At 47.7% G+C, this 13,197-nt stretch overlaps 1 protein-coding gene across 1 annotated transcript in view; it reads right to left on the bottom strand.

The window, feature by feature from the left end:
* abcd4 (ATP-binding cassette, sub-family D (ALD), member 4) overlaps positions 1–12,944 on the bottom strand; it is a 79,436-nt gene extending 66,492 nt beyond the window's left edge. Inside the window, exons 1-3 of the mRNA XM_070877940.1 lie at positions 12,830–12,944; positions 10,351–10,469; positions 3,602–3,729 (exon numbers count right to left, since the gene is read on the bottom strand). Of these exons, the coding sequence (XP_070734041.1) occupies positions 3,602–3,729; positions 10,351–10,469; positions 12,830–12,879 (297 nt within the window). The 5' untranslated portion in view covers positions 12,880–12,944. The remainder of the gene's footprint in view (positions 1–3,601; positions 3,730–10,350; positions 10,470–12,829) is intronic.
* Between the last annotated feature and the right edge of the window lie 253 nt (positions 12,945–13,197).

Below are 13,197 nucleotides of genomic sequence, written 5' to 3'. Positions count from 1 at the left end.
TATTTAAGGTGGAGATAGACAGATTTTTGAGCGATAGGGAATAAAGGGTTATGGAGAGCGGCCAGGGAAGTGGAGCTGAGTCCATGATCTTATTAAATGGTAGCGCAGGCTCGAGGGGCCAAATGGCCTACTCCTGCTCCTATATCTTATGTTATGTACTTCAGATTCCAGCATCTGCAGTATTTTGCTTTTATCTCAAAGCAGATAGCAAGAGCTACAAAACGGAAGTATGAAAAGAAACTTGCAAGGGATATTAAAAATATACGAAGAATTTTTATAATTACATTAGGAAAAAGAGAGTAGTCAGGAGCAATATTGACCCCTTAAAAACTGAAAGCGGTGATACTGTCAACGATAAGGAGGAAATGGCGGACATATCGAATGATTACTTTGCGTCAGTATTTACAGTAGAAGAGGATAGCATGACAGAAATCCCAAGGCAACTAATATTGAATCGGGGACAGGGATGCAATAAAATTTGTGCAAGTAAAATAAGAGCAATGAAGAAAATAATGGCACGAAAGAGTGACAAGTCCCCAGGGCCAGATTTCCATCCCAGGGATTAAATGAAGTAGGTGAGCACATTGCAAATGCACCGACTATAATCTTCCAACGTTCTCTCGATTCAGGAACCATCCCTTTAGATTGGAAAATTGTGCACGTCACTCCGTTTTTTAAGAATGGTGAGAGGGGGAAACCAGGGAATTATAGACCAGTTAGCCTAACATCTGTTGTCGGGAAATTTCTAGAGTCTATAATTAAGGTTAAGGTGACTGAACGCCTCGAAAATTCTCAGTTGATCAGAGAGATCCAGCTTGGATTTGTGAAAGGTTTGCCATGCCTGACAAAGCTGATTGAATTTTTTGAGGAGGTGACTAAAGTAGTGAACAGGGGAATGTCTATGGATGTTAAATATATGGACTTCCAGCAGGCATTTGATAAAGTCCCACATAAGAGACTGTACCCAAAGGTAAAAGCTCACGGAATTGAGAGCAAATTATTGAGCTGGTTAGGAAATTGACTGAGCGGCAGGAGACAGAGAGTAGGGATAATGGGCAGGTACTCAAATTGGCAGGATATGACTAGTAGTGTCCCGCAGGGATCTGTGTTGGGGCCTCAACTATTCTTAGATGATGGCATAGAAAGTCATGTATCCAAATTTGCAGATGACACAAAGATAGGTGGCATTGTAGTGGGGTACCGCAAGGTTCTGTGCTGGGGCCCCAGCTGTTTACATTGTACATTAATGATTTAGACGAGGGGATTAAATGTAGTATCTCCAAATTTGCAGATGACACTAAGTTGGGTGTCAGTGTGAGCTTCGAGGAGGATGCTATGAGACTGCAGAGTGACTTGGATAGGTTAGGTGAGTGGGCAAATGCATGGCAGATGAAGTATAATGTGGATAAATGTGAGGTTATCCACTTTGGTGGTAAAAACAGAGACAGACGATTATCTGAATGATGACAGATTAGGAAAAGGGGAGGTGCAACGAGACCTGGGTGTCATGGTACATCAGTCATTGAAGGTTGGCATGCAGGTACAGCAGGCGGTTAAGAAAGCAAATGGCATGTTGGCCTTCATAGCGAGGGGATTTGAGTACAGGGGCAGGGAGGTGTTGCTACAGTTGTACAGGGCCTTGGTGAGGCCACACCTGGAGTATTGTGTACAGTTTTGGTCTCCTAACTTGAGGAAGGACTTGAGGGAGTGCAGCGAAGGTTCACCAGACTGATTCCCGGGATGGCGGGACTGACATATCAAGAAAGACTGGACCAACTGGGCTTGTATTCACTGGAGTTCAGAAGAATGAGAGGGGATCTCATAGAAACGTTTAAAATTCTCATGGGTTTAGACAGGTTAGATGCAGGAAGAATGTTCCCAATGTTGGGGAAGTCCAGAACCAGGGGTCACAGTCTAAGGATAAGGGGAAAGCCATTTAGGACCGAGATGAGGAGAAACTTCTTCACCCAGAGAGTGGTGAACCTGTGGAATTCTCTACCACAGAAAGTTGTTGAGGCCAATTCACTAAATATATTCAAAAAGGAGTTAGATGTAGTCCTTACTACTAGGGGGATCAAGGGGTATGGCGAGAAAGCAGGAATGGGGTACTGAAGTTGCATGTTCAGCCATGAACTCATTGAATGGCGGTGCAGGCTCGAAGGGCCGAATGGCCTACTCCTGCACCTATTTTCCATGTTTATATGAAAGCATAAAATTACAAATTAAGACAGATTAAGTGAATGGGCAAAACGGTGGCAAATGGATTTCAATGTAAGCAAGTATGAGGTCACTCACTTTGGATCTAACAGAGTATTTTTAAATGGTAAAAAGCTACAGTGGAGGTTCAAAGAGACTTGGTGGTTCAGGTACATAGATCATTAAAATGTCATGAACAGGTACAGAAAATAATCAAAAAGGCCAATGGAATGCTGGCCTTTATATCCAGAGGACTAGAATACAAGGGGGTAGAAGTTATGCTGCAGCTGTACAAAACCCTGGTTAGACTGGAGCACTGTGAGCAGTTCTGGGCTCCGTCACCCAGGTCTCGGTCACCCAGAACTTTGAAGAAGTGGCTCGGAACAATTCCCACCTGATAAACCACCAGCTGCTCTGTAAAGGAATAACCAATACAGTCACACCAGGCCCGCTCAGCCCTCCCTCATCATTAGTCCATCCCGAGAGTTCCAGATTTCCATGACCCTGTGTGTGAAAGAGTGCTTCCTGACATCATCCCTGAATAGCCTAACTCTAATAGGAAGGATATATTGGCCTTGGAGGGAGTGCAACGTAGGTTTACCAGAATGATACCCGGACTTCAAGGGTTAAGTTATGAGGAGAGATTACACAAATTAGGGTGGTATTGCCTAGGATTTAGAAGGTTAAGGGGTGATCTGATGGAAGTTTTTGAGATATTAAGGGGAACAGATAGGGTAGATCGAGAGAAACTATTTCTGCTGGTTGGGGATTCTAGCTCTCGAGAGGCATAGTCTAAAAATTACAACCAGATCTTTCAGGAGTGAAATTAGGAAACATTTCTACACACAAAGGGTGGTAGAAGTTGGGAAGTCTCTTCTGCAAATGGCAATTGATGCTAGATCAATTGTTAATTGTAAATCTGAGATTGATAGCTTTTTGTTAAACAAAAAAATGGCCACCCCACGTTAAAAGAATTCACGCACAGGTACCTTCCACCGTATAATATGAATTCATCAGTCACCTGAGTACTAATTTTTAGTGTGGAAGCAAGTCATCCTCGACCCCGAGGGACAGCCTATGATGATGATAACCAAAGGTATTACAGGATATGGGCCAAAGGTGGGTATATGGAGTTAGGTGGCAGATCAGCCATGATCTCATTCAACGGCAAAACAGGCTCGAGGGGCTGAATAGCCTCCTCCTGTTCCTAGTGTCCCAGCTGAGATCTGCCAACAGGACAGAAAAACATGGAGACTTTCTGGTCTGCGCACTTCCAGCAGCAAGGGTGCGCATTAGCCACTGAGCCACTAGGGACACCCTACAATGATGTTCTATTTATTTATAAAAGTATCTCCTTCAGTGGGTGTTTCATTTCACGTAGAAAATACCGACTTCAATCACTTACCACAGAGTTGACCACGATGAGGCAGATGGCTACAACGGTGAGCTCTCTAAAACCATCCAGGTCTCGGTCACCCAGAACTTTGAAGAAGTGGCTCGGAACAATTCCCACCTGATAAACCACCAGCTGCTCTGTAAAGGAATAACCAATACAGTCACACCAGGCCCGCTCAGCCCTCCCTCATCATTAGTCCATCCCGAGAGTTCCAGATTTCCATGACTGTGTGTGTGAAAGAGTGCTTCCTGACATCATCCCTGAATAGCCTAACTCTAATAGTAAAGTTAGGCCCCCTTGTTCTGGACTCCCCCTACCAGAGGAAATAGTTCCTCTCTATCTCCCCTATCAACTCCTTTAATAGTGGATGCAAGGTAATGATCTGTAATGTACTCCACTCCCTTTGTTACCTCGAGACTTGACTATCGCAACGCACTGCTGGCTGGCCTCCCACATTCTACCCTACGTAAGCTAGAGGTGATCCAAAACTCGGCTGCCCGTGTCCTAACTCGCATCAAGTCCCGCTCACCCATCACCGCTGTGCTCCCTGCCTGGCCGACCCCCTCCCTTGTGATCCAGTGGGCGCCAAGGAGGCCTCGGAGCGTCCCTCCCCTTTAAGTGAAGGGAGAAGGGGAGGGACGTAGTGATGCGACAGCGCGTCGCGGCACGTTCACGTCGCGTTGACATCATTAGTGCCGCGTCATGCCTTCCTCCCCGCTCCCGACTCGCTTCCACCCCTCCGCTGCCCAAAGGTGGGCAATTTCCCTCTATCAGTGCTGGTGGTAGTTAGAATTATCCGCCCCATGGGGTGGAGGGCCATTTCGGCCCCATGGGCTCTTGGGATTTAGACCGTGATTGCAATCATGCAGCACAGGAGGAGACCATTCGGCCCATCGTGACTGTACCGGCTCATTGAAAGAGCAATGCCATTAGTCCCACTCTCCTGCTCTTTCCCCATAGCCGTTCTGTTTGTTTTCGTTTGCAATTATATATCAATTCCTTTTTGGGCTGAGCATCCACGTGGAAGGTGCCACCTTTGATCCCAGGCCTGTCCTGAGCTAGCAGATCTGAGCTTGGCAGTGCTAGGGGAAAACTCTGATTTCCTGCCGTGTACCTGGGTTAGGAAACAACAATACCCTGCATTTACATAGCGCCTTTAATGTAGTGAAACGTCCCAGAAGCTTGGTCAAAGATGTAGGGAGCATCTTGAAGGAGGGAAACGAGGTAGCGGTAACGAGGCGGAGAGGTTTAGGCAGGGTGTTCCAGACCTTGGGGCCTAAGCAATAGCTGATGGCACGGCCACCGATGGCTGAGCGATTATAATCAGGGATGCTCAAGAGGGCAGAATTAGAGGAGCGCAGACATCTTGGGGGGGCGGGGCTGGGGGGGGGGGGATTACAGAGGTAGCGACATGTGAGGCCATGTGAGGTCATTTGAAAATAAGGATGAGAATTTTGAAATGGACGTGTTGCTTAATCAGAAGCCAATGTTGGTCAGTGGAAGGAGGAAGAGGAGGGAGTCGGGGAGCGTCATCGGAGAAGCCTACAGAGACCCAGCGGCAACGTCGAGAGACAGTCGGAGAGGCGGGAGTCCGGGGCAGCTACAAGGGCAGAAGGAAAACAAAGAAGTAGAAAGAAATCGAAAGGTGACATCACAGCCAAGGGGGTAAGTGATTGGTGAGTAGTTTTTCTTTCTCTATCAATAAGTAACCTTTAGCATTATTGTTGCCAAATTAAGTTAATCTAAGGGTTAAGTCATGGCAGGAGAGCTCAGACACATGTTATGCTCCTCCTGTGCTATGTGGGAAGTCAGGGACGCTTCCAGTGTCCCTGACGACTACATGTGCGGGAAGTGCATCCGCCTGCAGCACCTGACAGACCGCATTGCGGTACTGGAGCTGCGGGTGGATTTACTCTGGAGCATCCGTGATGCTGAGGATGACGTGAATAGCACGTTTAGAGAGTTGGTATTACCGCAGGTAAAGGTTACACAGCCAGATAGGGGATGGGTGACCAACAGGAAGAGCAGTGGAAGGAAGGTAGTGCAGGAGTCCCCTGCGGTCATCCCCCTGCAAATCAGATGCACCGCTTTGGGTACTGTTGAGGGGGATGATTCATCAGGGGGGAGCAGCAGCAGCAGCCAAGTTCATGGCACCATGGGTGGCTCTGCTGCACAGGAGGGCAGGAAAGAGAGTGGGAGAGCAATAGTGATAGGGGATTCTATTGTAAGGGGAATAGATAGACGTTTCTGCGACCGCAACCAAGACTCCAGGATGGTATGTTGCCTCCCTGGTGCAAGGGTCAAGGATGTCTTGGAGCGGTTGCAGTACATTTTGAAGGGGGAGCCAGTTGTCATGGTGCATATAGGTACCAAAGTTATAGTTAAAAAATGGGATGAGGTCCTACAAGACGAATTTAGGGAGCTAGGAGCTAAATTAAAAAGTAGGACCTCAAAAGTAGTAATCTCAGGATTGCTACCAGTGCCACGTGCGAGTCAGAGTAGGAATTGCAGGATAGCTCAGATGAATACGTGGCTTGAGGAGTGGTGCAGCAGGGAGGATTCAAATTCCTGAGACATTGGAATCGGTTCTGGGGGAGGAGGGACCAGTACAAACCGGACGGTCTACACCTGGGCAGGACCGGAACCAATGTCCTAGGGGGAGTGTTTGCTAGTGCTGTTGGGGAGGGGTTAAACTAATATGGCAGGGGGATGGGAACTTATGCCAGGAGACAGAGGAAAGTAGAATGGGGACAAAAGCAAAAGATAGAAAGAGGAAAAGTAAAAATGGAGGGCAGAGAAACCCAAGGCAAAAAGCGAAAAGCAAAAAGGGCCACATTACAGCAAAATTCTAAAGGGGCAAAGGGTGTTAAAAAGACAAGCCTGAAGGCTCTGTGCCTCAATGCGAGGAGTATTCGCAATAAGGTGGAAGAATTAACTGCGCATTTAGTAGTTAACGGATATGATGTAATTGGCATCACGGAGACATGGCTCCAGGGTGACCAAGGCTGGTAACTCAACATCCAGGAGTATTCAACATTTAGGAAGGATAGACGGAAAGGAAAAGGAGGTCGGGTGGCGTTGCTGGTTAAAGAGGAAATTAATGCAATAGTAAGGAAGGACATTAGCTTGGATGATATGGAATCGGTATGGGTGGAGCTACGGAACACCAAAGGGCAGAAAACGCCAGTGGGTGTTGTGTACAGACCACCAAACAGTAGTAGTGAGGTTGGGGACAGCATCAAACAAAAAATTAGGGATGCGTGCAATAAAGGTACAGCAGTTATCATGGGCGACTTTAATCTACATATTGATTGGGCTAACCAAGCTGGTAGCAATGCAGTGGAGGAGGATTTCCTGGAGTGTATTAGGGATGGTTTTCTAGTCCAATATGTCGAGGAGCCAACTAGAGGGCAGGCCATCCTAGAGTGGGTGATGTGTAATGAGAACGGACTAATTAGCAATCTTGTTGTGCGCGGCCCCTTGGGGAAGAGTGACCATAATATGATAGAATTCTTTATTAAGATGGAGAGTGACACAGTTAATTCAGAGACTGGGGTCCTGAACTTAAGGAAAGGTAACTTCGATGGTATGAGACAGGAATTGGCTTGAATAGACTGGCGAGTGATACTTAAAGGGTTGATGGTGGATAGGCAATGGCAAACATTTAAAGATCACATGGATGAACTTCAACAATTGTTCATCCCTGTCTGGAGTAAAAATAAAATGGGGAAGGTGGCTCAACCGTGGCTAACAAGGGAAATTAGGGATAGTGTTAAATCCAAGGAAGAGGCATCGAAATTGGCCAGAAAAAGCAGCAAACCCGAGGACTGGGTAAATGTTATAATACAGCAGAGGAGGACAAAGGGTTTAATTTGGAGGGGGAAAATAGAGTATGAAAGAAAGCTTGCTGGGAACATAAAAACTGACTGCAAAGGCTTCTATAGATATGTGAAGAGAAAAAGATTAGTGAAGACAAACGTAGGTCGCTTGCAGTCAGATTCAGGTGAATTTATAATGGGGAACAAAGAAATGGCAGACCAATTGAACAAATGCTTTGGTTCTGTCTTCACGAAGGAAGACACAAATAACCTTCCGGAAATACTAGGGGATTGAAAGTCTAGCGAGGAGGAACTGAAGGAAATCTTTATTAGTCAGGAAATTGTGTTCGGGAAATTGATGGGATTGAAGGCCGATAAATCCCCGGGGCCTGATAGTCTGCATCCCAGAGTACTTAAGGAAGTAGCCCTAGAAGTAGTGGATGCATTGGTGATCATTTTCCAACAGTCTATTGGCTCTGGATCGGTTTCTATGGACTGGAAGGTAGCTAATGTAACACCACTATTTAAGAAGGGAGTGAGAGAGAAGGCGGGTAATTATAGAAACATAGAAAATAGGTGCAGGAGTAGGCCATTCGGCCCTTCGAGCCTACACCGCCATTCAATGAGTTCATGGCTGAACATGCAACTTCAGTACCCCATTCCTGCTTTCTTGCCATACCCCTTGATCCCCCTAGTAGTAAGGACTACACCAAACTCCTTTTTGAATATATTTAGTAAATTGGCCTCAACAACTTTCTGTGGCAGAGAATTCCACAGGTTCACCACTCTCTGGGTGAAGAAGTTTCTCCTTATCTCGGTCCTAAATGGCTTACCCCTTATCCTTCGACTGTGACCCCTGGTTCTGGACTTTCCCAACATTGGGAACATTCTTCCTGCATCTAACCTGTCTAAACCCGTCAGAATTTTAAACGTTTCTATGAGATCCCCTCTCATTCTTCTGAACGCCAGTGAATACAAGCCCAGTTGATCCAGTCTTTCTTGATATGTCAGTCCCGCCATCCCGGGAATCAGTCTGGTGAACCTTCGCTGTACTCCCTCAATAGCAAGCATGTCCTTCCTCAAGTTAGAGACCAAAACTGTACACAAACTCCAGGTGTGGCTTCACCAAGGCCCTGTACAACTGTAGTAACACCTCACTGCCACTGTACTCAAATCCCCTCGCTATGAAGCCCAACATGCCATTTGCTTTCTTAATCGCCTGCTGCACCTGCATGCCAACCTTCAATGACTGATGTACCATGACACCCAGGTCTCGTTGCACCTCGCCTTTTCCTAAGACCGGTTAGCCTGATATCAGTAGTGGGGAAAATGTTGGAATCAATTATTAAAGATGAAATAGCAGCACATTTGCAAAGCAGTGACAGGATCGGTCCAAGTCAGCATGGATTTATGAATGGGAAATCCTGCTTGACAAATCTTCTGGAATTTTTTGAGGATGTAACTGGTAGAGTGGACAAGGGAGAACCGGTGGATGAGGTGTATTTGGACATTCAAAGGGCTTTTGACAAGGTCCCACACACGAGATTGGTGTGTAAAATTAAAGCACATGGTATTGGGGGTAATGTACTGACGTGGATAGAGAACTGGTTGGCAGACAGGAAGCAGAGAGTCGGGATACACGGGTCCTTTTCAGAATGGCAGGCAGTGACTAGTGGGGTACCGCAGAGTTCAGTGCTGGGATCCCAGCTATTTACAATATACATTAATGATTTGGATGAGGGAATTGAGTGTAATATCTCCAAGTTTGCAGATGGCACTAAGCTGGGTGGCGGTGTGAGCTGTGAGGAGGATGCTAAAAGGCTGCAGGGTGACTTGGACAGGTTAGGTGAGTAGGCAAACGAGTGGCAGATGCAGTATAATGTGGATAAATGTGTTATCCACTTTGGTGGCAAAATCATGAAGGCAGAATATTAAATGAATGGCGGCAGATTAGGAAAAGGGGAGGTGTAACGAGACCTGGGTGTCATGGTACATCAGTCATTGAAAGTTGGCATGCAGGTACAGCAAGCGGTGAAGAAGGCAAATGGTATGTTGGCCTTCATAGCTAGGGGATTTGCGTATAGGAGCAGTGAGGTCTTACTGCAGTTGTACAGGGCCTTAAGTGAGGCCTCACCTGGAACATTGTGTTCAGTTTTGGTCTCCTAATCTGAGGAAGGACGTTCTTGCTATTGAGGGAGTGCAGTGAAGGTTCACAAGACTTATTCCAGGGATGGCAGGACTGATATATGAGGAGAGACTGGATTGACTGGGCCTGTATTCACTGGAGTTTAGAAGGGTGAGAGGGGATCTCATAGAAACATATAAAATTCGGACAGGACTGGACAGGTTAGATGCAGGAAGAATGTTCCCGATGTTGGGGAAGTCCAGAACCAGGGGTCACAGTCTAAGGATAAGGGGTAAGCCATTTAGGACTGAGATGAGAAGAAACTTCTTCACTCAAGAGAGTTGTTAACCTGAGGAATTCCCTACCGCAGAGAGTTGTTGAGGCCAGTTCATTGGATATATTCAAGAGGGAGTTAGATATGACCCTTACGGCTAAAGGGATCAAGGGGTATGGAGAGAAAGCAGGAATGGGGTACTGAGGTGAATGATCAGCCATAATCTTATTGAATGGTGGTGCAGGCTCGAAGGGCCGAATGGCCTACTCCTGCACCTATTTTCTATGTTTCTATGATACAACTGTGAACTCATTCCTTTTCGGTGTGGAAGTAAGTCATCCTCGTTTCGAGGGACTGCCTATGATGCAGTTTTACCATCAATTGGCCCCCAGTGCATGTGGCCAGCACAGAATGCAGCCCATGTGACAGACTGGCCGCTTTGACATTTGGGCTTCATGCGCTGCACTTGCACGGGAAAACAGTTCGAAGTTCGAGATTAACCGCGACTCCCCGACGTCAGCTGGGGACAGATCAAACTCACCGAGGAGGGCGACAGACAGCAGCGTGGCGAACATCAGCACACTCTGCGACGACCAAGAGGGGAAAAGGACGGCCAGGATGTGGCAGAACCGTCTCACGAACAGGAGGTCGAGCTTTGGCCTGGAAATACAGAACACACTGGGTCACAATCGCCCGCCGATCAGCTTCTTTGGGGGGCAGGTTTCGCCCTCCCGTGGCTCCCTGCACCTTTCCCACCTGCGAGGACAGGCTGGAGACACATTGCCACTTAGCTCGGGACTCCTGGTCTCTGCTCAGCCTCCTTCCCAGGGTAGCACAGCTGACGAGGATGTAAATGGGAGCTGAGCAACGTGACCCTGCTTCTCGTTAATCCACAGTGCGAGGCACTGAGAGTGCTATACTTGTGCATATTTGGCCTCGAAATGAACTTTCGACCACATATCTGCAACATAACTGAGACCGCCTATTTCCATCACCGTAACATCGCCCGTCTCTGCCCTTGCCTCAGCTCATTCACTGCTGAAACCCTCATCCATGCCTTTGTTACCTCTAGACTCGACGATTCCAATGCACTCCTGACTGGCCTCCCACATTCTACCCTACGTAAACTTGAGATCATCCAAAACCCGGCTGCCCACGTCCTAACTCGCACCAAGTCCCACTCACCCATCACCCCTGTGCTCACCGATCTACATTGGCTCCCGGTTAAGCAATGCCTCAAAGTTCTCACCCTTGTTTTCAAATCCCTACATGGCCTCGCCCCTCCCTATCTCTGTAATCTCCTCCAGCCCCACAACTCTCCCCCCGCCGGAGATTTGAACATCCCTGATTATAATCACTCAACCATTGGTGGCCGTGCCTTCAGCTGCCTGGGCCCTAAGCTCTGGAATTCCCTTCATAAACCTCTCCGCCTCTACCTCTTTGACCAAGCTTTTGGTCATCTGACCTAATTTCTCTTTATGTGGCTCGGTGTCAAATTGTTGTCTTTCAATACTCCTGTTAAGCGCCTTTAGACGTTTTACTACGTTAAAGATGCTATAATAAATACAAATTGTTGTTGTTGCCAGATCAATCTACTTAGCGTTTATTTTTGCTGGATATGGCTGATCTTCTCAACCCCAAAGGAAATAAACATGGAGATTTTTTTTTCAGTTCAACACACAGCTTGCTTGACTGATTCCCTCGGGCGGCAGGGACTGACTGCATCTCATGGTGTGGTACTAAGGCACACAGATCAGCAAGGGCTGAGGAGAGACTAGATCAACTGGGCCTTTATACATTGAAGTTTATAAGGATGAGAGGGGATCTCATAGAAACATATAAAATTCTGACAGGACTGGACAGGTTAGATGCGGTAGAATGTTCCTGATGTTGGGGAAGTCCAGAACCAGGGGTCACAGTCTTAGGATAAGAGGTAGGCCATTTAGGACTGAGATGAGGAGAAACTTCTTCACTCAGAGAGTTGTTAACCTGTAGAATTCCCTGCCGCAGAGAGTTGTTGATGCCAGTTCATTGGATATATTCAAGAGGGAGTTAGATATGGCCCTTACGGCTAAGGGGATCAAGGGGTATGGAGAGAAAGCAGGAAAGGGGTACTGAGGGAATGATCAGCCATGATCTTATTGAATGGTGGTTCAGGCTCGAAGGGCCGAATGGCCTACTCCTGCACCTATTTTCTATGTTTCTATGACTGAGTGATGACTGGGATGAGCTCAGCCAGGGCAGTGGAAGACAGTGGAAGGTTTCAATGCCTTTGGACCTAATGGTCAAGGAAAATCAACCGAGCTTGATTGAATCCAGCATCTGCTGCTGGTTGGGCACCAATAGGAGCAGGGTCAAGCTGGTCTGTGACGTCTCCCACTGTTGAATAGTACATTGTATGGGCTCGCAGATGAAGAATGCCCCTCCCCTCTTGGGTGCGATCACTGTTTAAAGCTGGCTGCATTAGTGATGTATAGAAAGACTTGTATTTATATAGCTCCTATCACGACCACCAGACATTCCAAAGCGCTTAAAGCCAATGAAGTACTTTTTGAAGTGTGGTCACTGTCGTAACGTGGGAAAACACGGCAGCCAATTTGCGCACAGCAAGCTCTCACAAACAGCAATATGACAATAATCTGTTTCAGTGATGTTGATTGAGGGATAACTATTGGCCCAGGATACCGGGGATAAACTCCCCTGCTCTTCCTTCAGAATAGTGTCGCGGGATCTTTTACATCCACCCGAGAGAGGGAAGACGGGGTAACGTCTCGTTCGAAAGACGGCACACTCCGACAGCGCGGCACTCCCTCAGCGCTGCACTGGGAGCGTCAGCCCGTATTTTTTGCGCTCTGGGAGTCTGGAGTGAGGACTTGAACCCACAAAACATTTCTTGGCTTTAAGAGGGTGAGGGGTGAGGGGTGCCCCCAATCCAATCTGCCATTACTGGCTGGCACCAAATCCGAAAGGTTGTTCTCTGAACCCTTGCTGGCTGCAGCCTCCTGCAGCATGGACCTTACCTGTTGCATTTCTGCTCCTGGGTCCTGCCCAGCCGCCTGTAGTCTGACATTCGGCCTAGCGCCTGGCCTGGCCAACCCCACACCTGTACCTGGCCAGCAGCGCTCAGCCCCGTGGGTCACGTGCGGCAGGGCGGGAGCAGAGTCCGGGGCTGCGTCTGACGTCACGCGCAGCCCCTGCCGCTCCGACGCCGCGCGATGACGCACGACGCAGAGTACTGGCAGATCCGCACCGGCCTGAGTCCTGGCAAACCGGCAGCGCGCTGACGTAAGACGCACAGAGCCCACCCTGATTCCAGGCCTCTGGTATCATTTCAATTGAAGAGCCAGCTCAAAATGTTGCTCTCTTTTCCACTTGAATGTACAGTCTT

The sequence above is a fragment of the Pristiophorus japonicus genome, chromosome 4 (assembly GCF_044704955.1).
Source record: "Pristiophorus japonicus isolate sPriJap1 chromosome 4, sPriJap1.hap1, whole genome shotgun sequence".
Classification (NCBI taxonomy): domain Eukaryota; kingdom Metazoa; phylum Chordata; class Chondrichthyes; family Pristiophoridae; genus Pristiophorus; species Pristiophorus japonicus.
The sequence above is the reverse complement of the archived record's forward strand: the minus strand, read 5'-3'. Positions and strand labels throughout refer to the sequence as shown.